Source organism: Sciurus vulgaris (genome assembly GCF_902686455.1).
Source record: "Sciurus vulgaris genome assembly, chromosome: 11".
Taxonomy (NCBI): Eukaryota; Metazoa; Chordata; class Mammalia; order Rodentia; family Sciuridae; genus Sciurus; species Sciurus vulgaris.
In genome coordinates this window covers 62,188,819-62,210,856 of record NC_136472.1, presented here as the reverse complement: position 1 = coordinate 62,210,856, position 22,038 = coordinate 62,188,819, and the positions used below count along the sequence as shown (strand labels likewise).

Sequence of the window (22,038 nt, the reverse complement as noted above, 5' to 3'; positions counted from 1 at the left end):
AGAGCCAAGCTTCAAGTCCCTGAACCAGGGCGGCGAGTTCCTGCCCACAGGTTGCTTCAGGGACCAGGACATGGCAGCCAGGGACTTCCCCAAGCAGCCCGCAGCCTGGCCCCCTCCGGCGGGAAGCGCCTATCCAGGCTAGCTTCTCGGAGCAGGCCCCCCAGTGAGAGCCCTTCCACACAAAGCCAGCTCCAAGTCCTGGAACCAGTAGCAGGATAGGGGCAGCTTTCCTTGGAAGCACTGCATTATCAAGTTACTCCAAGACTTCAGGCTACTGAAGGCAGGAAGGTGATACACTGGAAATCTACAGGGACACTATAAGACAATAGAAGAATTCTGCAATATCACAAAGTCCCACTGACATCTGACCAAAATGAGAAAACAAGGGAAGAAAATGTCCCAAACAAATCTAGATACTATATCAATAAAACCCAATGACAGCACAGCAGAAGAAATGTCAGAAAGGGAGTTCAGAATGTACATAATTAAAACAATCAGGAAAGCAAAAGAGGAGATGAAAGAGCAAATGCAGGCATTAAATGATCGCACCAATCAACAGTTAAAAAACAAATACGGGAAGCAAGAGATCATTTCAATAAAGAGTTAGAGATACTGAAAAAAACAAACAAACAGAAATCCTTGAAATGAGGAAACAATAAACCAAGTTAAAAACTCCATAGAAAGCATAACCAATAGGATAGAACATCTGGAACACAGAACCTCAGACACTGAAGACCAAATATTTAGCCTAGAAAACAAAGTTGACCAAACAGAAAAGATGGTAAGAAATCATGAACAGAATCTACAAGAATTATGGGATATCATGAAAAGGCCAAATTTAAGAATTATTGGGATTGAGGAAGGCTTAGAGAAACAAACCAAAGGAATGAACAATCTATTCAATGAAATAATATCAGAAAATTTCCCAAATCTGAAGAATGAAATGGAAAACCAAGTACAAGAGGCTTATAGGACTCCAAATATACACAATTACAACAGACGCACACCAAGGCACATTATTATGAAAATACCTAACATACAAAATAAAGACAGAATTTTAAAGGCCGCAAGAGAAAAGAATCAAATTACATTCAGGGGGAAACCAATAAGAATATCAGCAGATTTTTCAATCCAGACCCTAAAAGCTAGAAGGGCCTGGAACAACATTTACCAAGCCCTGAAAGAAAATGGATGCCAACCAAGAATCTTATACCCAGCAAAACTTACTTTCAGATTTCACGATGAAATAAGATCCTTCCATGATAAACAAAAGCTAAAGGAATTTACAAAAAGAAAGCCAGCATTGCAGAACATTCTCAGCAAAATATTCCATGAGGAAGACATGAAAAACAACGATGCAAATCAGCAACGGGAGGAACTAGCCTAAAGGAATAGCCAAATAAAGGGGAAACCAAATCATGTCAAAAAACAAAAATGGGTCAAATGACTGGGAATACAAATCATATCACAATAATAACCCTGAATGTTAATGGCCTGAACTCATCAATCAAAAGACATAGACTGGCAGAATGGATTAAAAAGAAAGATCCAACAATTTGCTGCCTGCAAGAGACTCATCTCATAGAAAGAGATACCCACAGACTAAAGGTGAAAGGATGGGAAAAAACATACCATGCACATGGACACAGCAAAAAAGCTGGAGTATCCAACCTCATTTCAGATAATGTGGACTTCAAGCCAAAACTAGTCAGAAGGGATAAAGAAGGACATTACATACTGCTTAAGGGAAGCATAAATCACCAAGACATAACAATCATAAATATCTATGCCCCAAACATTGGCTCATCCATGTACGTCAAACAAATCCTTCTCAATTCCAGAAATCAAATAGACCACAACACAATAATACTAGGCGATTTTAACACACCTCTCTCACCGCTGGATAGATCGTCCAAACAAAAATTGAATAAAGAAACCATAGATCTCAATAACACAATCAACAATTTAGACTTAACTGACTTATTTAGAACATACCATCCAACAAAGAACAAATACACTTTCTTCTGAGCAGCACATGGATCCTTCTCTAAAATAGACCATGTCTTATGCCACAAAGCTACTGTTAGCAAATACAAGAAGATAGAGATACTACCTTGTACTCTATCAGATCATAATGGATTGAAATTAGAAATAAATGACAGAATAAAAAACAGAAACTTCTCCAATACCTGGAGATTAAATAATACATTATTATATGATGAATGGATAACAGAAGACATCGGGAGGGAAATTAAAAAATTCTTAGAAGTAAACGAGAACAAAGACACATCATATCAAAATCCCTGGGACACTATGAAAGCAGTACTTAGAGGAAGATTTATTTCATGGGGCGCATTCAACAAAAGAAGTAGAAATCAACAAATAAACGACTTAACACTACAGCTCAAAGCCCTAGAAAAAGAAGAGCAGACCAACACCAAAAGTAGTAGAAGACAGGAAATAGTTAAAATCAGAGCCGAAATCAACGAAATTGAAACAAAAGAAACAATCGGAAAAATTAACAAAATAAATAGTTGGTTCGTTGAAAAAATAAACAAAATTGATAAACCCTTAGCCACACTAACAAAGAGAAAGAGGGAGAAAACTCAAATTACTAAAAGTCGAACGAACAAGGAAATATCACAACAGACACGAGTGAAATACAAAACATAATTAGAAGCTGTTTTGAAAATCTATACTCCAACAGAACAGAAAACCTCGAAGACATCAACAAGTTTCTAGAGACATATGAATTACCTAAACTGAACGAGGAGGACATACACAACTTAAATAAATCAATTTCCAGCAATGAAATAAAAGAGATCATCAAAAGCCTACCAACAAAGAAAAGTCCGGGACTGTTGCTGGCTCTTTGCGGTTCCAAAATCCATGGATATTTGTCACCGCCTGTAGCAACAACTTGCACGGGTCTTATGGGTGGTGGAGTGGAAACTGAGGCTCTTCTATCTTTCTCTTTAGTGCACTGCTTTCTTGCTTGTTGTTTATAGAGGACAGAGGAAATGAGGTTTACTTGCTTTGAGAGGAGAGAGAGAGAGACTTTGCTTATCAGAGAGAAAGAGACTTTGCTTAAGAGAGACCCCGAAAGAAGGACAGGCTTTTCCCAGAGCTTAGAGGAAGAGAGACTTGCTACGCCTCACTTAAGTTCTGCTGCTTCCCACTGGTGCGTCCTGCATCCTGTGAGTTAAGGGTACATCTACCTAAGGTGGTTTAGCGATGCGTCTCAGTTCTCCGTTCTGCAATCTGCCTTCCGCCGCTGCCTGCTAGCTGCTGTGCCGCGATTCCCTACTAGCTGCCTTCACGCGTCTCCTAGCTGCTTTCGTGTTTGAGTCTTCTTCTACTGCTTTTCTTCTGCTAATGGCTGCTGTGTGTGTGTCTTCTTCTCTCTGGCTGCTGTCGCCGTGTTTTTCCCTCTGGCTGCTTTTCTGCTAATGGCTGCCGTGTCTGTCTCGCTCTGCCTAAGCTTATATCACTTACAGGAGGCGGAGAGCAGGGCCATGCCTCTTAAGCAAAGATTAGGCAAGACGCTCCGAGCAGGTAATTAGTGCTCGAGAACACACGCGCATACATTGTGTGCGTAGATGATAAAATCACCCGAATGTGCTTATGTCAATTAACCTCCTCGCTGCCAGTGTGATCAGGCGCCATCCCGGTGCTGCCAACATGGCGCAGCCCCCAACACGGGACCAGATGGGTTCTCAGCCGAGTTCTACAAAACCTTTAAAGAAGAGCTCATTCCAATACTTCTCAAAGTATTCCATAAAATAGAAGAGGAGGGAACCCTCCCAAACTCATTCTATGAAGCCAATATCACACTGATACCTAAACCAGACAGAGACTCATCAAGGAAAGAAAATTTCAGACCAATATCCTTAATGAACATCGACGTAAAAATTCTCAACAAAATTCTGGCAAATCACATACAAAAATATATTAAAAAGATAGTGCACCAAGATCAAGTGGGGTTTATCCCAGGGATGCAAGGTAGGTTCAACATCCGGAAATAAATAAATGTCATTCACCATATCAACAGACTAAAAGTTAAGAATCACATGATTATTTCAATAGATGCATAAAAAGCATTCAATAAAATACAGCATCCCTTCATGCTCAAAACAATAGAGAAAATTGGGGTAGTGGGAACATTCCTTAACATTGTAAAGGCCATCTACGCTAAGCCCATGGCCAATATCATTCTAAATGGTGAAAAACTGAAAGCATTCAACCTAAAAACTGCAACAAGGCAGGGATGCCCTCTTTCACCACTTCCATTCAATATTGTTCTTGAGACTCTAGCCAGAGCAATTAGACAAACCAAAGAAATTAAAGGGATACGAATTGGAAAAGAAGAACTCAAACTATCCCTGTTCGCTGATGACATGATTATATATTTAGAGGAATCTGGAAATTCCACCAGAAAACTCTTAGAACTCATAAGTGAATTCAGTAAAGTAGCAGGCCAGAAGATAATGCTCATAAATCCAATGCATTCTTATACATAAGTGATGAATCTTCAGAAAGAGAAATTAGGAAAACTACCCCATTCACAATAGCATCGAAAAAAATAAAATACTTGGAAATCAATCTCACAAAAGAGGTGAAAGACCTCTATAATGAGAACTACAGAACACTAAAGAAAGAAATTAAAGAAAACCTTAGGAGATGGAAAGATCTCCCATGTTCTTGGATAGGGAGAATTAATATTGTCAAAATGGCCATACTACCAAAAGTGCTATACAGATTCAATGCAAGTCCAATTAAAATCCCAATGAAGTACCTTACTTCTAGAAATAGAACAAGCAATTATGAAATTCATCTGGAAGAATAAGAAACCCAGAATAGCTAAAGCAATCCTCAGTAGAAAGAGCAAAGCAGGGGGTATCACAATACCAGATTTTCAACTCTATTACAAAGCAATAGTAACAAAAACGGTATGGTATTGGTACCAAAATAGACAGGTAGATCAGTGGTACAGAATAGAGGACATGGACACAAACCCAAATAAATACAATTTTCTCATACTAGACAAAGGTGCCAAAAATATGCAATGGAGAAAAGATAGCCTCTTCAACAAATGGTGCTAGCAAAACTGGAAATCCATATGCAACAGAATGAAACTAAATCCCTATCTTTCACCGTGCACAAAACTCAGCTCAAAATGGATGAAGGACCTCGGAATCAGACCAGAGACCCTGCATCTTATAGAAGAAAAAGTAGGTCCAAACCTTCAATTTGCTGGCTTAGGGTGAGACTTCCTTAACAGGACTCCCATAGCACAAGAAATAAAACCTAGAATCAACCACTGGGATAGATTCAAACTAAAAAGCTTTCTCTCAGCAAAGGAAAACTATCAGTAATGTGAAGAGAGAGCCTACAGAGTGGGAGAATATCTTTGCCACTCATACTTCAGATAGAGCGCTAATTTCCAGAATCTATAGAGAACTCAAAAAACTCTACACCAAGAATACAAATAATCCAATCAACAAATGGGCTAAGGAAATGAACAGACAATTCACAGAAGAAGATGTACAAGCAATCAACAAACATATGGAAAAATGTTCAACATCTCTAGTAATAAGAGAAATGCAAATCAAAACTACCCTAAGATTTCATCTCACCCCAATTAGAATGGCAATTATCAAGAACACAAGCAACAATAGATGTTGGTGAGGGTGTGGGGAAAAAGGTACACTCATACATTGTTGTTGGTCTGCAAATTAGTGCAGCCACTCTGGAAAGCAGTATGGAGATTCCTCAGAAAGCTTGGAATGGAACCACCATTTGACCCAGCTATCCCACTCCTTGGCCTATACCCAAAGGACTTAAAATCAGCATACTACAGAGATACAGCCACATCAATGTTCATAGCTGCTCAATTCACAATAGCCAGATTGTGGAACCAACCAAGATGCCCTTCAATTGATGAATGGATAAAGAAACTGTGGCATATATATACAATGGAATATTACTCCACCATGAAGAATGATAAAATCATGGCATTTGCAGGCAAATGGATGAAATGGGAGGATATCATGCTACATGAGATAAGCCAATCTCCAAAAACTAAAGGACGAATGATCTCGCTGATAAGCGGATGAGGACATATAAGGGGGGGTATGAAGGGTTAGTGTTAGGGTTAGAGTTAGGTTTAGGGTTAGGGATAAGGAGGGCGGTAAGAATGGAGGAAGGAAGGACTGTATAGAGGGTAAAGAGGGGTGGGAGGGGTGAGGGGGAAGGGAAAAAAAAACAGAATGAATCAAACAATATTGCCCTATGTAAATTTATTATTTTTAATTATAATAAATAAATAAGAAAAAATGAAATATTAATGCAGAAAAAATGTTATATTCCCTCCATGAAAAAAAAAACTATCATTCAGTTAGCTGAGGTAGCTTTCATGTATGTTTGTGGAAAGATCTCCAAGACAAAATAGTGAAAAACCTATTCTAAAAAAAAAATCCATGTAATATGACCTTATAAAACAAAATGAATCCTAAGTGTATACACACATGCACACACTGATATACATAAAGTGAGAATGGAAAGTTCTGAAAAAACAGACACAAAACTATAAAATAGTAGTGACCATGGGGAAGGTGGTGGGTCTGGAGCAGAGCTATGTATATATGTGGATAGATTTTATTTTTTTAAATTTTTTTTTATGTGGATAGATTTTAGAAAACAGGTATTTGTTTTTATGTTTCATAGTAAAATTAAAAACTAAGCTAACTAAAGTACTGGAGACAAAGAGAATATGCTTTTGTAGTCCAGAAGGGGAAAGTTTAACACAATGTGATGAATCTTACAAATACATGAACCATAACATATGAAATATAAAGTATAACTAACTCAACCCAGGGAAAGTTAAAAAGAATAAGAGGATTAACATTTGAGTTGGCCTTTGAAGTAAAGCAGGCTGGGGAGGAGAAGGCAAAGAAGGGTCCATGCAAGACATGCACAGAGAAAAAGATTATACTCTTATCAGTGTGCAATAATGTTTTTTTAAACATTCAAAAAAATTTTTTTATTTGTTCTAATTAGTTCTACATGACAGTAGAGTGCTTTTGACACATTGTACACAAATGGAGCACAACATCTCTTTTCTCTGGCTGTACATGGTGCAGTCATACCATTTGTGCAATCATACATGTACATAGGGTAATAATGTCCCTTCATTCCACCATCCTTCCTATCCCCACATCCCCTTCCCTCTCCTCACTCCCCTCTGCCCTGTACAAGTTTCCTCCATTCTTCCCTAGCCACCCACCCCTTTATGAATCAGCATTTGCTTATTTGAGAAAACATTTGGCCTTTGGTTCTTTGAAATTGTCTTACTTTGCTTAGCATGATATTCTCAAACTCCATTCATTTACCAGCAAATGCCATAATTTCATTCTTCATTAAAAGGCTGAGTAATATTCCATTGTGCATATATACCACCGTTTCTTTATTCATTCATCTGTTGAAGAACACCTAGGTTGGTTGCATAGCTAAGCTATTGTGAATTGAGCTACTATAAACATTGATGTGGCTGAATTACTGTAGTATGCTGATTTTAAGTCCTTTGGATATAAGCCAAGGAGTGGCATAACTGGGTCAAAAGGTGGTTCCATTCCAAGTTTTCTAAGGAATCTCCATACTGCTATAAGAGTGGTTACACCAATTTGCAGTCCCACCACCAACGTATGAGTGTGCCTTTTTCCTCGCACCCTCACCAGCACTTGTATTCTTCATAATTGCCAATCTAACTGGAGTGAGATGAAATCCTAGAGTAGTTTTGATTTGAATTTTCTCAAATAGCTAGAGGTGTTGAACATGTTTTCATATATTTGTTGATTGATTGTATTTCTTCTTCAGTGAAGTATCTGTTCAGTTCCTTAGCCCATTTATCCATTGAGTTATTTTATTTTATTTTTTTGGTATTGAATTGTTAAATATTTTGAGTTCTTTGTATATCCTGGAGATTAATGCTCTCTCTGAGGCTCGGTTGTAAAGGTTTTCTCCCATTCTGCAGGCTCTCTTTTCACATTCTTGTTTCCTTTGCTGAGAGCTATTATTTGTTACTATAGCTCTGTAGTATAGTTTAATGTCTGGTATTTTGATGCCTCCTGTGTCACTCTTCTTGCTAAGGATTGCTTTGGCTATTCTGGGTCTCTTATTTTTCAAATGAATTTCATGATTGCCTTTTCTATTTCTATGAAGAATGTCACTGGGAATTTATTAGGAATTGTATTAAATCTGTATAACACTTTAGAATGGTCATTTTGACAATTTTTTTTATTAAAATCTTTTTTATTTTTACAGACTGCATTTTGATCCATTGTACACAAATGGGGTACCACTTTTCATTTCTATGGTTGTACACAACGTAGATTCACACCATTCATGTAATCATACATATACATAGGGTAATACTGTCTATTTCATTCTACTATCTTTTAGTCCTCCACCCCTCCCACCCCATTTTCTTCTATACCATCCAAAGTTCCTTCATTCTTCTCTTCCCCTGCCATTCTCCCTTGTAATATATTGTCATGCACTTATCAGAGAAACAATTGGCCTTTGGTTTTTTGGGTTTGGCCTATTTCATTAGCATGATATTTTCCAACTTCATCCATTTACCAGCAAATGCCATAATTTTATTCTTCTTTATGGCTATATATATACCACACTTTCTTCATCCAGTCATCAATTGAAGGGCATCTTGGTCGGTTCCATAATCTAGCTATTGTGAATTGAGCTGCTATGAACAAATGACCCAGAAAAGTCAAAGCAATCCTGGGCAGGAAGAGTGATGCAGGAGGTATCACTATACCAGACCTTAAACTCTACTATAAAGTAATAGTAACAAAAATGGCATGGTATTGGCACCAAAATAGACAGGTAGCCCAATGGTACAGAATAGAAGACACAGAGATATTCACCCACATAAGTACAGTTATCTCATACTAGACAAAAATGCCAAAAACTTACAATAGAGAAAAGACAGCCTCTTCAACAAATGGTGCTAACAAAACTGGAAATGCATATGCAGTAAAATGAAATTAAACCTCTATCTCTCACCCTGCACAAAACTCAACTCAAAATGGATCAAGGATGTAGGAATTAGACCTGAAACCCTTCACCAAATAGAAGAAAAAGTAGGCCCGAATCTCCATCACGTTGGCTTAGGACCAGACTTCCTTAACAAGACCCTCATAGTGCAAGAAATGAAAGCAAGAATCAATAAATGGGATAGATTCAAACTAAAAAGTTTTTACTCAGCACAGGAAGCAATCAATAATGTTCACAGAGCCTACAGAGGCTCAGATTTTCAGAGGGAGAAAATCTTTTCCACACACACTTCAGACAGAGCACTAATCTCCAAAGTTTATAAAGAACTTAAATAACTTTACATCCAAAATACAAAGAACCCAATCAATAAATGGGCTAAGGAAATGGACAGACACTTCACAGAAGATATACAGGTGATCAACAAATATGTGAAAAAGTGCTCATTATCCCTAGTAATTAGAGAAATGCAATAATGTTTTGTCTTTGCAAAATCATTTTCAAATACTAAGGTGCTTTTTTTTCATGGAATAGTTAGATCAAGACTTGAAACTACCCTTAAAATCAAGACTAAACTATTGACGATAATTATAAACAAATCACCCTGTTGCTACTACATTATGACAATGTTTTGTTATCTATTAAAACATCCATGGCTATACAGTTAAAGTACTGCATTGACATTTGATCACAATTATTTACTAACCAAACAAAGTTCATATACTTACATGTCAAAGCTCTCATATGGTCAATCAAACCTGATCTCTTTTTGGTCCTAGTTTGACAAGGTAATCCTTTTATCTCCTATTCACAGTATATTGTGCTACACATTATAGTACACAATTCATCATTGTGCTTGATAACTATACCAACAGGTATACTAAGTTTTAACAAAAATGAATTTTAAACATTAATCAAATTTGGTGGCACAGGTGTTATAGGTTAAAGTATACCAGTAAGCTGCAGAATCCCTGCCAAGAGTCCCTGTTTAAAAAACTTTAATTTTTGTATTTGTTAATTTTTTGTACTTAACCCCAAAAAATTATTAGTATCACTTCTATGTGATCACATAGATGATTTAATCATTAAAAGATTTCTAGAAATAATAGACTTTCTTCAATCACTCAAACACTACTTTTTCAGGTATTGCTATATCCATATGCCATCTATGTAATTATACAGTTAAATTTTCATTTAAATCAACTCACCTTTTAAAACCTAGTATTTTCTTAGATGACATTATTTGTGAAATTGCAGGTTTTGTATGATACTTTAAATATACATTATAATAAACCATAATTATTAAAATTAAAAAAGGCTGACTATATCCCATCCAAAATCATCCTGTCTTCACTTTGGGAAACAGACATGTACTTATCTCTGTATAAGTCATTCATCCTATAGATAAAGACCAGAAAATAAGCCTAAAAATGAGATGTAATTTGTTTAATAATATCAAGTGAAAGAATGTACTACTGCAAAATTGTAAATTTTCTGAAAATAAAATCCCTCCTGGTAAACACCTGACTTCTAAGTTTCTATTTAAGGAAAACACAAACAAAACACAAAAAACAACCCAGATTGGAATAACATTAAGAATATGAAGGCTTTAGTTCTACTAACATCTTGGAAAGGAATGCAGAATTCTTTTACTTTTTCTGTACTGGGGAATGAACCCAGGGGTGCTTAACCACTGAACCACAACCTCATTCCTTTTTTATATTTTATTTAGAGACAGGTCTCACTGAGTTGCTTAAGGCCTTGCTACGTTGCTGAGGCGGACTTTGAACTTGCAATCTTCTTGCCTCAGCCTCCTGAGCCACTGGGATTATAGGTATGAGCTACCATGCCTGGCCGGCATGCAGAATTTCTAACTTTTGATTTATTAATTGTGAATAAATAAGCAACTATATGTCAATAGAATAAAATAACCCATTTTTGAAAATCAACTAAAGTAAAGTAATATAACTACAAGAAAATTAAATTTGTTTCAGTGTGAAAAGCCCTGGCCACAAGATTCATTTAGAACTTGATTGCATGGTATGTTGTACATTTAATGTTTCAAAAGCCTGGTTATCTTTCTCTACTAACCTAAAAACTTTGTCAAGGCAACATTACACTGTTTTGCAGGTAGCAAATCTACCTCAGAAGAATGAGATGCCAGAATTAGGAAACAGAAATTAACTTATAATGGGAGATGTTAGGGGAATCAGAGCTACTGAGGGAGTCTTATCCTTGTGTTCACATGGTATTGCCAATATCTAACATAGTTTGTGGTACATAGTAGCTACTGAATAAATATGCTGGGTGAAGGAATGAATGTCAAATATTCAATTAGGATTCAAATACATACCAAAGAAAGAGCTGCTTGAGTCTGATGCAGAAGTGGCTCTGGGAGGGAAGAGAGGTGAATACATTCAGGAATTTTGATAGTGCCACCATCCAAATCTGCTATGATTACATCTAGCTAAAAGAGATGGAAAAAAGATTAACCCACAATTAATAAAATGCTTTTGTTGTTAAGAAAATTAACTTGGCCTTAACTAATTCAAAATGAGAAGAAATGACTATGCATAGGACTCCGGGCTGTTCCTAGTAGTAAGAGTTCTGGATTCATGGTTTCTAAGTTTCCTTTGATATTAGGTGTTGCCTGTGGCTACATTTCTGCCAGTGGAGCATGAGAAATGACACTGAACTTCCAACCCTTCAAAATGGGGTATTTAAGGTTCTTCTGTGCCCTGTCCTCTTTCCATTGGCTGAAGCTATGAACTGGCAGCAATCTAGCCTTGAGCATTCAGATGATAACAACTGAGAGAATTCTGGTAGAGAAACAAGAAGTAAGGAAGCCTGGACTTTAAGTGACTTAATAGAGCAAGCTGGTCTGGCATAATGGAACAAGTCTATGGACTGCCGTATGAATGTTAAATAAAATTCCATTTTGTTCAAGCCATTGCATTTTGATGTTTTATTATAGTAGTTTAGACATATCCTAAATAAATTAATATTTTAAGAGTTAACCAACAAAAAAGTATATAAAAAGGGTAACACTTAGATGCTTAAGCAACAACCTAATTTTTACCATCTTACAAGTGTATTTAAAAACTTACATAAAAATATGAGAAACTAGATAAGATTAGTGAAGTTGTTTCATTGATAATGTCATTATAACTCATTCTAATTTGTTCATTAAAAATTTAAGATCTTTACATTTGGTAAAACTTGTTTTGTCCTATTTCTAGTGACTGCTTATGTTTAGTAGTAATAAAATTATAAACTATAAGATATTTTTCTAATTAGTACTAATTAGGTTTTACTGAATATATTGATTTATACATCTTTTTATATGATGATACTAAAGTTAACTAGGAACTAGATATCAACATACAAGGTTAGGAAGAACGATTCCTATATGTATGATGGTCTTGTTTGTAATGCTAAATAATCTTTTGTTTATTTAAATGATACCTCTAATTTGCTTATAACTATAATTACTGTGTATATTCCAACAGAGCTCATTTACTTGCTATCATTTGAAAGAAAAACAGAGGTAGAATTACAAAGTCTAAAGGACCTCTGAATCACAAATGTAACCTAATCTTGTCATAAATCTTTCTTTATGCTCCTTAAAAACTGTCGTGTAAACACTCCTTATACTCCACTTACAGTGTTTGAGAGTATACTCTTCATCTCACATAAGGAAACCCATTCCATTACTGCACAACATTAACAGAAATGCTTATATTGACGTGGCCTTTAACAAATGCTTATATAGAAATGGCTTATATTTAAGTGACCTATGACAGTCACCTACATGTTTTATTTTTAACTACTCAATAGTATCAGATTATCTTAAACATTTCCTTAGGTCAGCACAGAATATAGTTTCTAAAGGCCTGACAATCCTGAATAACCTTTTCTGAAGTGCTTTATCTTTAGTCCCTCTTAAATTTCAATATCCAAAACTAAATACATTATTCGAAAACTAGTTTTTCCCTCTTTGGTATTTCTATTTCTATGGAATTGAGACCACAAACATTTGGTGGGGAATGATATCAAACTTGATTCCACTTAACTAAACTCTTTTGTGAATGATTTTTGCTTTGTTAGTTATCAGTCATTCAGTATTACATGTCTCACTTCAAAATATAAATAAATTAAGCACTAATAAGAAAAGTATAAATAAATATTAATGAATGAATGAATTACATTCTTTTCTCATAGTCAGAAACATAAATATATTATTCAGAGTGGTATTTAAATATATTTATAAATTCCTTTTTAAAATCACCTATATTTGCAATAAGGCAAAATTAACGTATTTGATTGTTCAATGATGTCCTTCGAGTCAGTCTTTTCTGTTGATGATGCAACAGATACGAAAACAGTAATTAGCTGAAATGTTACAGAACTCAAAGAAATATGAAAGCCTTCTGTACTCAATAACTGGAAATTTTAACGACGAATACTTACAAGTTCATGGATATCAGTTTTAAAGATAGAATGTACTCCAATAATGAAAGGTGTTGGGGAACTCAGAACTTCCAGTAGCTGAGCTGGGAGAATGGGAATATAAGGATAACTGGAAAAAATAAAAATATGTGTCATACATTTGTTTTTCCACAACATAAACACACTTTCACTTTTTATGCTGCATGAATTTTAAATGAACTACATTTAGAAACTATCAATGGTGCTTATTAAAATTCTGAAACAATTTTCAAAGTATCTTTAAGATATTATCAAACATAACATGACACAAATAAATAGAACCCCGGCAAGTTTCCTTATCCCTTCTTCCTTTTAATTAAGTAGTCTCTTAAGGTCTTTTAGTATTTTTTGAAAGGATTTTTTCTTAAATAGAAACCTAAGAATCCAGAGTAACAGATGGAGCCTCTCTTCTCAAGTCTAAGTAGTGATTTGTCTATATAATCTACTCATTGAAATTTCACTTTCTATCCTTTATGTTTGCATTCAGTAAGAATGGCTTGCTGTCTCTCTTTTATACCCACCCACACACATACTAACGAAGAAACACTCTATTTTATCTAACAGTAAATAAAAATACACAGATAAAAAAACTTTAAAGAAATTCTGGAGATAGTCTTAAAATTTTATCTAATTTGTATGAACTTAAGTTCCTAGATGTAATGATCATTAAAGTGATCAAACAGTATATTAGAGTTCTACTTATAGCATTATTAGGTTATCACTGCCTAGATTTTTTTTTTTAAATGGGAAATTTAAACATACTCCTGAAAAAAACCAGAGACAGGAAAAAAATTATAATGAAGCCCCATGTATGCAATCCAGTTTTGGCCATTACCAATGCACCATCATATATATTTCTACATATTTTTGTTCTTTTCCTTACTATATTATTTTGAATTAAACTCCAGATGTTTACATGTAAATACTTTAGTAAGTAAGGACTTTTTCCCTGGTATTTGGGATTAAGCCTAGGGGTGCTTTATCACTGAGCTCAATCTCCTGTCTTTTTTTTTTTTTAATTTTGAGACAGGGTCTTGCTAATAAGTTGCCCGGGGTAGCACTAATGGGTGATCCTCCTGCCTCAGTCTCCCAAAAGGCTGGGATTACAGGTGTGCACCATTGTGCCCAGCAAGATAAGGATTCATTATTAATAGAACCACAGTACCATTATAACTTATAAAAATTAACAATAATACTTTAGTATCAAACAACTTTTTCTAAAAACTTTTATCAAAATCCGCATTCAAAGAGAATTAAATGTTGGTAACAACACTATTCAAACAAAAAAAAAAAACTTTTTTCACTAAGTTAACCAATACTCAGCAATGGAAACCATCGAAAAGCCCCAATTCTAGGCTAGATTTTATTAGAATCATGACTCTTGATATGGTAGAACTATAAAATATGTCTAAATGATTCAAAATCATTGTCCCATGACATTTTGACTTGTCAATAATTAATGCATAATTTGGGAATAAATAAAATTATCAAGCAAAAACCTCACCTATATTTAAGAGGAAACATTAATGATTCCAGGGCTCTACAGGCATCACTAAGTCTCTGGAAACTTGCAGAATGGAAGAGAACCTTATTTTCTGTAAGTACTGCGCAAAAGAGGCTGAGGACATTTTGAATTCCTGAAAATACAAGAGTAAAGGCTTAACAAATGCAGTTAATTATATATGTGTTGCCAACAATCATAGACTTGGAATGACATAAAGAGAAAAAGTCAATATTTGGGGGATATCTGAAGGAAAATATTTGGTTAAACTATAAATTCTAAATAAACGATGGGTGTTTGTTTTCTCAGACTTTCAGTTTTGTCTTTATTCTTCAAATCAGTGCCACACACATTGAACATGTTTTTGGAAATATACTATTATCTTCTTTCCAACTTTCATCTCCAAGGTTGTACTTAAATTCCTGTTTTAGATATTGGCATTGTTGTAATGTTTTTCCCCTTCCAAGTCTATTTGTCTAATATTACCACAGTCTAGCGGTTTCAAATGATGTTTTGGTCATCTATGGATTGAATATCAACAGTAGTCCCCTAAGATTATAATGGAGGTCATAATTTCCTATCACCTAGTGACACTGTAACTGTCCTAACCAAACACAATGCATCACTCACAAATTTGTGATAACACTGGCATAAACAAATCTTCCATGCTGCTAGTCATATTAAAAGTATAGCATTCAATTATGTACAGAATATACTTGATAATAATAAATGACTATGTAAGTGGTTCATATATTTACTACACCATACTTTTTATTAGAGTATACTCCTTCCACTTATTAAAAAACAGTGTGCCATGTTATGCTTGCAGGAGCCTCATACATCCTGTATTTACTGTGTTTCTTGCTTTCATCATTTTCTCTTGTGCTTGATTTGATCTTTGCTGTTTACTCATCATGGCCTTTCCTCCTCCCTCTCCCCCCCCCCCCCGCCTCTCTCCAGTTTTGTGTAGGTACATATATTTAATGATGTTCACACAATGAAACTGCCTAAGAAAAGCATTCCTCAGACTATATTCCTGTTACTAAGTGACACCATAACTATATACTACATCAGCTTTGTCGTTTTTACAATTTGCCTGGTATATCTTTTTCCATGTTTTATTTCAAATTTTTCTCTTCTTCTTAAAAATTTATCTTTTAATTTTTTACAGACTGCATTTTGATTCATTGTACACAAATGGAGTACATCATTTCGTTTCTATGTTTGCGCTACACGACGTAGATTCATACCATTCATGTAATCATACATGTACATAGAGTAATGATGTCTGTCTCATTCCACCATTTTTCATACCTCCCCCCTCATTTCCTTCTACATAATCTAAAGTTCCCCCAGTCCTCTCTCCATCTCCCCCACCCCCATTTTATATCATTCTCCACTTATCAGGGAAAACATTCAGCCTTTGGTTTTTTTGGATTTGGCTTATTTCATTTAGCATGATATTCTCCAATTCCATTCATTTATTTGCAAATGCCATAATATTCTTCTTCTTTATGGCTGAATAATATTCCCTTGCATATATATACCACAGTCAACTTTTTCTCTTCTTGTAAATGACTTTTTTTTCCCCCAGTGCTAGAGAATAAACCCAGGGCTTTATACAGCTAGGCAAGCACTCTACCACTAGGCTACATCCCTAGCTCCTGATTATTTTTTAGTCCAGTCTGATAACCTTTGTCTTTTAATTAGATAATCTAATTGACTTATTACAATTATTGATATACACTCCACATAAAGACAGCTATACACACAGTAGTTTATTTCATGCTATTTATTTATGTTCTGCCTCTTTTTATTCCTCTTGCCTCTTTTTTCAATTTGTCCTAATTATTTATACCTGCCAGTAGAATGCACTTTGACACATCATACATAGATGGAGTATAATTTCTCATTCTTCTGATTGTACATGATGTAGAATCCCACTAGTCATATAGTTATATATGTACATATCCTTCTTATCCCCATACCCATTTCCCTCTCTTCACACCCCTTTACCTGAAGTAATCTATTCTTTCCTAGTCCCCCCCGCTTAGAACCAAATCATGTTTTGTCATATCACTTTAACCTAATCACATGGTTCCATTAAATCAAGAGGTCTCTTTCCTTTTCTCAAGGTACAGCATTTCCTATATTTCTCTTTGCCATAGTTTACTCCTTCACGTGACATGTGCAAATTTCTTCTTGGTCACCATTAACTGCTATTCCCTCTAATTAATTCTAACTTATTCAAATATGTGAGAACCTGCAGTACAGATTTTTAATATTCTCTGATCTAGACTAATTTAAAAGTTTCATAACTAGTTTTCCTAATCCAGTCTTTATTCCCTTCAACTCTATCCTCTATACATTTCTAGAATGATAGAAATAAAATACAAATCTGATTATGTAACTTTTACTCCTCAAACCATTGATACCTTTCCTCCTATTCTTTTGGGCAGTAGTTTTCAAATGTATTCTATTCCACACAAGCAACTTAGCAAATGAAGATTTGCTTTCAACTTGTTTTATATATTAATCTCACTAGACCTCAGAAAGTAAAATGAAAGGGAAAAAAATCTAATACCTATCTTATAAGTTGCTATGAAGAAGAAATGAGGTAAAACAAAGTTCTCAGCCTAGCACCTTGATAAATTATCAATGCATATTAGCATACAATGTATGTAATAAGATATAAATATGTAACATGTATGTAATTATGTGCAATATTATTATTCCAATTGTTGTGGTTGCTGCCATTAGGGTCCTGATGCTAAAAGTGTTTGAAAACATACAAAATTAAGTCTGCACTCTATACCTCACCTCCATGGTTTCACCTCATCCTTCCAGCCCCACTATTATGTGATCAATATGGAACTTATCTAGCTCTCAGAACACTTCTTTCACCTTTTACTTCTGCTTCCTTTGCTCATGTTCTCTCTGCCTGGTGCCCTCTTTGTTAAAATGTGAGTTCCTCTAAGACTACACTGGGCTTTACATACTAATGTACCCTTCTGCCTAACACAGTACCTACTACATAGCTGACACTCAAGTTTGTTCACTAAACTGAAAAGCATCTGAATAGGGCAGTGAGTCACTAAAAAAGACTTTAAAACTTTCACTAAAAGGTACAAATTTCTCATATAAGTAGAATCATTCAGTATTGGTTTTTCTGTGTCAGGCTTATTTCACTTAAAATAGTGTCTTTCAGGTTCATCCATTAAAACAAATGACAGTATTTTCTCCTTCTTTTAGAAGGAGGGAGCAGGAAAATGGGGAGATGTTGATCAAAGGATAGAAAGTTTTAGTTAGGAGAAATAAGTTTCTGCGATCTACTGCATAGGAAGGTGACTACAGTCAATAAAATGTATATTTTTAAATAGCTGAGAGTAAATTTCAAATGTTTCAAAACAAGGATAGAATTATAAAGGCTTCAAGAGAAAAATGTCAGGTCATATTTAGAGGCAAGGCAATGAGAATTACTTCTAATTTCTCAGCATACTTTAAAATTCAGGGTGGCTTGGAATGATGTTATCCAAGATTGCTCTATCTATAAAGTTATTCTTCAGAGTTGAAGCAGAAATAAAAACCTTCCAAGATAAGTACAAACTAAAAGAATTCACGACTACTAAGCCAGCACTACAGAAAATAAATAAATACCACTAAGACTTTTGGCATACCTATATAGCAGTAAAAACGAGTGAGTGAGCATGGCATACATCACGATGAATAATTTTCTCCAATGTAACAGTGAATGAGGAAAGTAAGGTGCATAATGATTACACAGCATTATGTAAAGTAAAAACAATGCAAAACTCTACTGTATATGGCTTATATACATATATAAATATGCTAAGTATAAAAATATGTGTGAGATTAACAAACATCAAACTCAACATGGTCTTTATCTGTGTAAAGAGCAGACATACACAGGATATTTTGTATTTATTAAGGCAGATTAGGAATACAAAGAGTTTTAAAAAATATTTCTTTGAAAATAATTCAAAACTTACAGAAAAGTAATAAGTGAGTTGTACACAGATCAAGTATTCATATGGCATGTATTGTGTATAACTTATTGTTAAAATTTTATACCATTTGCTTCAACATTTGTGCCCACATGCTAGAGCACAACTTTGTCTAAGGCATTTGAATGTAAGTTGCATACATCATGACATTTGCTCCTAGACACTTCAGTGTGTTTTCCTAAGAATAAAGATATTCTCTTATACAACCAGAGTAGAGTTATCACCATTTGAAAAATTAACATCTAAACAATATTTTAAACCCAATCTCCTATCTGAACTCCAATTTTGTCAACTTATTCAATATTTTTTTTGGTATTGGGGATTGGACCCAGGAGTGCCTTAACACTGAGCTATGTCCCCAGCCCTTTTTAATTGAGACAGGGTCTTGCTAAATTGCTGAGGCTGGCTTTGAACAATTGCGAAATTGTTGAGGCTGGCTGCAATCTTCTGCCTTAGGCTTTCAGGTCTGAGATTACAGGCATGCACTACCACAACCGACCCAATAATATTCTTTAAGAGACCTTTTCCTCAAAATTCATTCTAGGATCAGATATTTCATTTAGTTTTTGTTTCCTAATTCTCATTCAATATGGAGAACTTCCACAACTTTTCTTTTTAATGTACTGAGGTAAAATTCATGTAACATAAAATTACATTAAGGTGAACAACTCAGTAGCAATTAATACACTCACAGTGTTGTAAAACTACCGCCTTTATCCAGTTGCAAGACATTTTTATCAGCCCATAAAGGATCCCTAGATCCAGTAAGCAGTGGCTCTGATTTCTACCACATACTGTTCTTAGTCATCGCCAATATGTATTCTCTATAGATTTACTTGTTTTTGAAATTTCACATAAATAGAATCATATAATCATCAGACACTCCTGTGTCTGATGTTTTCCACTTACAATGTTTTCAAGGTTCATCATTGCTGTGTAATGTGTATTAACTCTTCATTTCTTTGTATGGCTGTAGAGCAAAATTTTACATGTATATACCACATTTTGTTTATCCATTCATTCCTTGATGGACACTTGGACTGTTTCTACTTTTTGTCTATAGTGAATAGTATGAACATGCATGTACATCTTCTTGTTTGAATACCTATTTTCAATTCTTTTGGATATATCTAAGGTGGAATCGCAAAACTGTATGGTGATTCTATGTTTAAACTTTTAAGGAACTGTTTTATACAGCTGCCAAACTATTTTACATTCCCACCAGCAATATGTGAAGGTTCTAATTTTTCCACATCCTTGATAACACAGTTGTTTTCCTATTTTCTTTTAAATCATACTTATTCTGATAGGTATAAAGTGGTATCTTATTGTGGTTCATTTGTTGTTGCTTGTTGTAATTCTTTTTGCAGTGCTGGGAATTGGGCCTCAGGGCCCTATGCATGCTGGGCAAGAGGTTCGACCACTGAGCTACATCCCCAACTTTCTCTTTTTTTTTTGTATCTTTTTTTTTTTTTATTGTAAACAAATGGGATACATGTTGTTTCTGTTTGTACATGGCGTAAAGGCATACCATTTGTGTAATCATAAATTTACATAGAGTAATGTTGTTTGATTCATTCTGTTATTTTTTCCCTTCCCCCCACCCCTCCCACCCCTCTTTACCCTCTATACAGTACTTCCTTCCTCCATACTTGCCCCCCTCCCTAACCCTAACTCTAACCCTAACACTAACCCTTCCCTCCCCCCCATTATGTGTCATCATCCACTTATTAGCGATATCATTCGTCCTTTGGCTTTTTGAGATTGGCTTATCTCACTTAGCATGATATTCTCCAATTTCATCCATTTGCCTGCAAATGCCATAATTTTATCATTCTTTATGGCTGAGTAATATTCCATTGTATATATATATATATACCACAGTTTCTTTATCCACTCATCAATTGAAGGGCATCTAGGTTGGTTCCACACTCTGGCTATTGTGAATTGAGCAGCTATGAACATTGATGTGGCTGTATCTCTGTAGTATGCTGGTTTTAAGTCCTTTGGGTATAGGCCAAGGAGTGGGATAGCTGGGTCAAATGGAGGGTCCATTCCAAGTTTTCTAAGGAATCTCCACACTGCTTTCCAGAGTGGCTGCACTAATTTGCAGCCACACCAGCAATGTATGAGTGTACCTTTCTCCCCACATCCTCCCCAACACCTGTTGTTGCTCGTATTCTTGATAATCGCCATTCTAATTGGGGTGAGATGGAATCTTAGGGTGGTTTTGATTTGCATTTCTCTTATTACTAGAGATGTTGAACATTTTTCCATATGTTTGTTGATTGCTTCTAGATCTTCTTCTGTGAAGTGTCTATTCATTTCCTTAGCCCATTTGTCGACTGGATTATTTGAATTCTTGGAGTAGAGTTTTTTGAGTTCTTTATAGATTCTGGAGATTAGTGCTCTATCTGAAGTATGATTGGCAAAGATATTCTCCCACTCTGTAGGCTCTTTCTTCACATTGCTGATAGTTTCCTTTGCTGAGAGAAAGCTTTTTAGTTTGAATCTATCCCAGTGGTTGATTCTAGCTTTTATTTCTTGTGCTATGGGAGTCCTGTTGAGGAAGTCTGATCCTAGACCAACAAGGTGAAGATTTGGACCTACTTTTTCTTCTATAATCTGCAGGCTCTCTGGTCTGATTCCGAGGTCCTTGATCCATTTTGAGTTTAGTTTCGTGCATGGTGAGAGATATGGGTTTAGTTTCATTCTCCAACCTTCTCATTGTGGCTTTGCTTTGCATTTTCCTAATGGCTAAGGATATTGAGCATCTTTTCATGTGATTGTTGCATTTGTATATCTTCTTTGGAGAAATATCTATCCAAGTTCCTTGTTCAATTTTCAATTTTTTAAATATTTCTGTTATTGAATTACATATTCTGCATACTATGCCTTCTTCAGATCTAACTTACACTTTAAAGGTTTTTTTTTTCTTAATAATATCATTTGATG

General features: G+C 35.2%; 1 protein-coding gene across 1 annotated transcript in view; it reads right to left on the bottom strand.

The window, feature by feature from the left end:
• Nucleotides 1–22,038, bottom strand: part of SBF2 (SET binding factor 2) — a 494,106-nt gene that overhangs the window by 201,983 nt on the left and 270,085 nt on the right. The window contains 3 exon segments of the mRNA XM_079104301.1: nucleotides 11,423–11,536; nucleotides 13,540–13,648; nucleotides 15,062–15,194. Coding sequence (XP_078960427.1) covers nucleotides 11,423–11,536; nucleotides 13,540–13,648; nucleotides 15,062–15,194 — 356 coding nt within the window.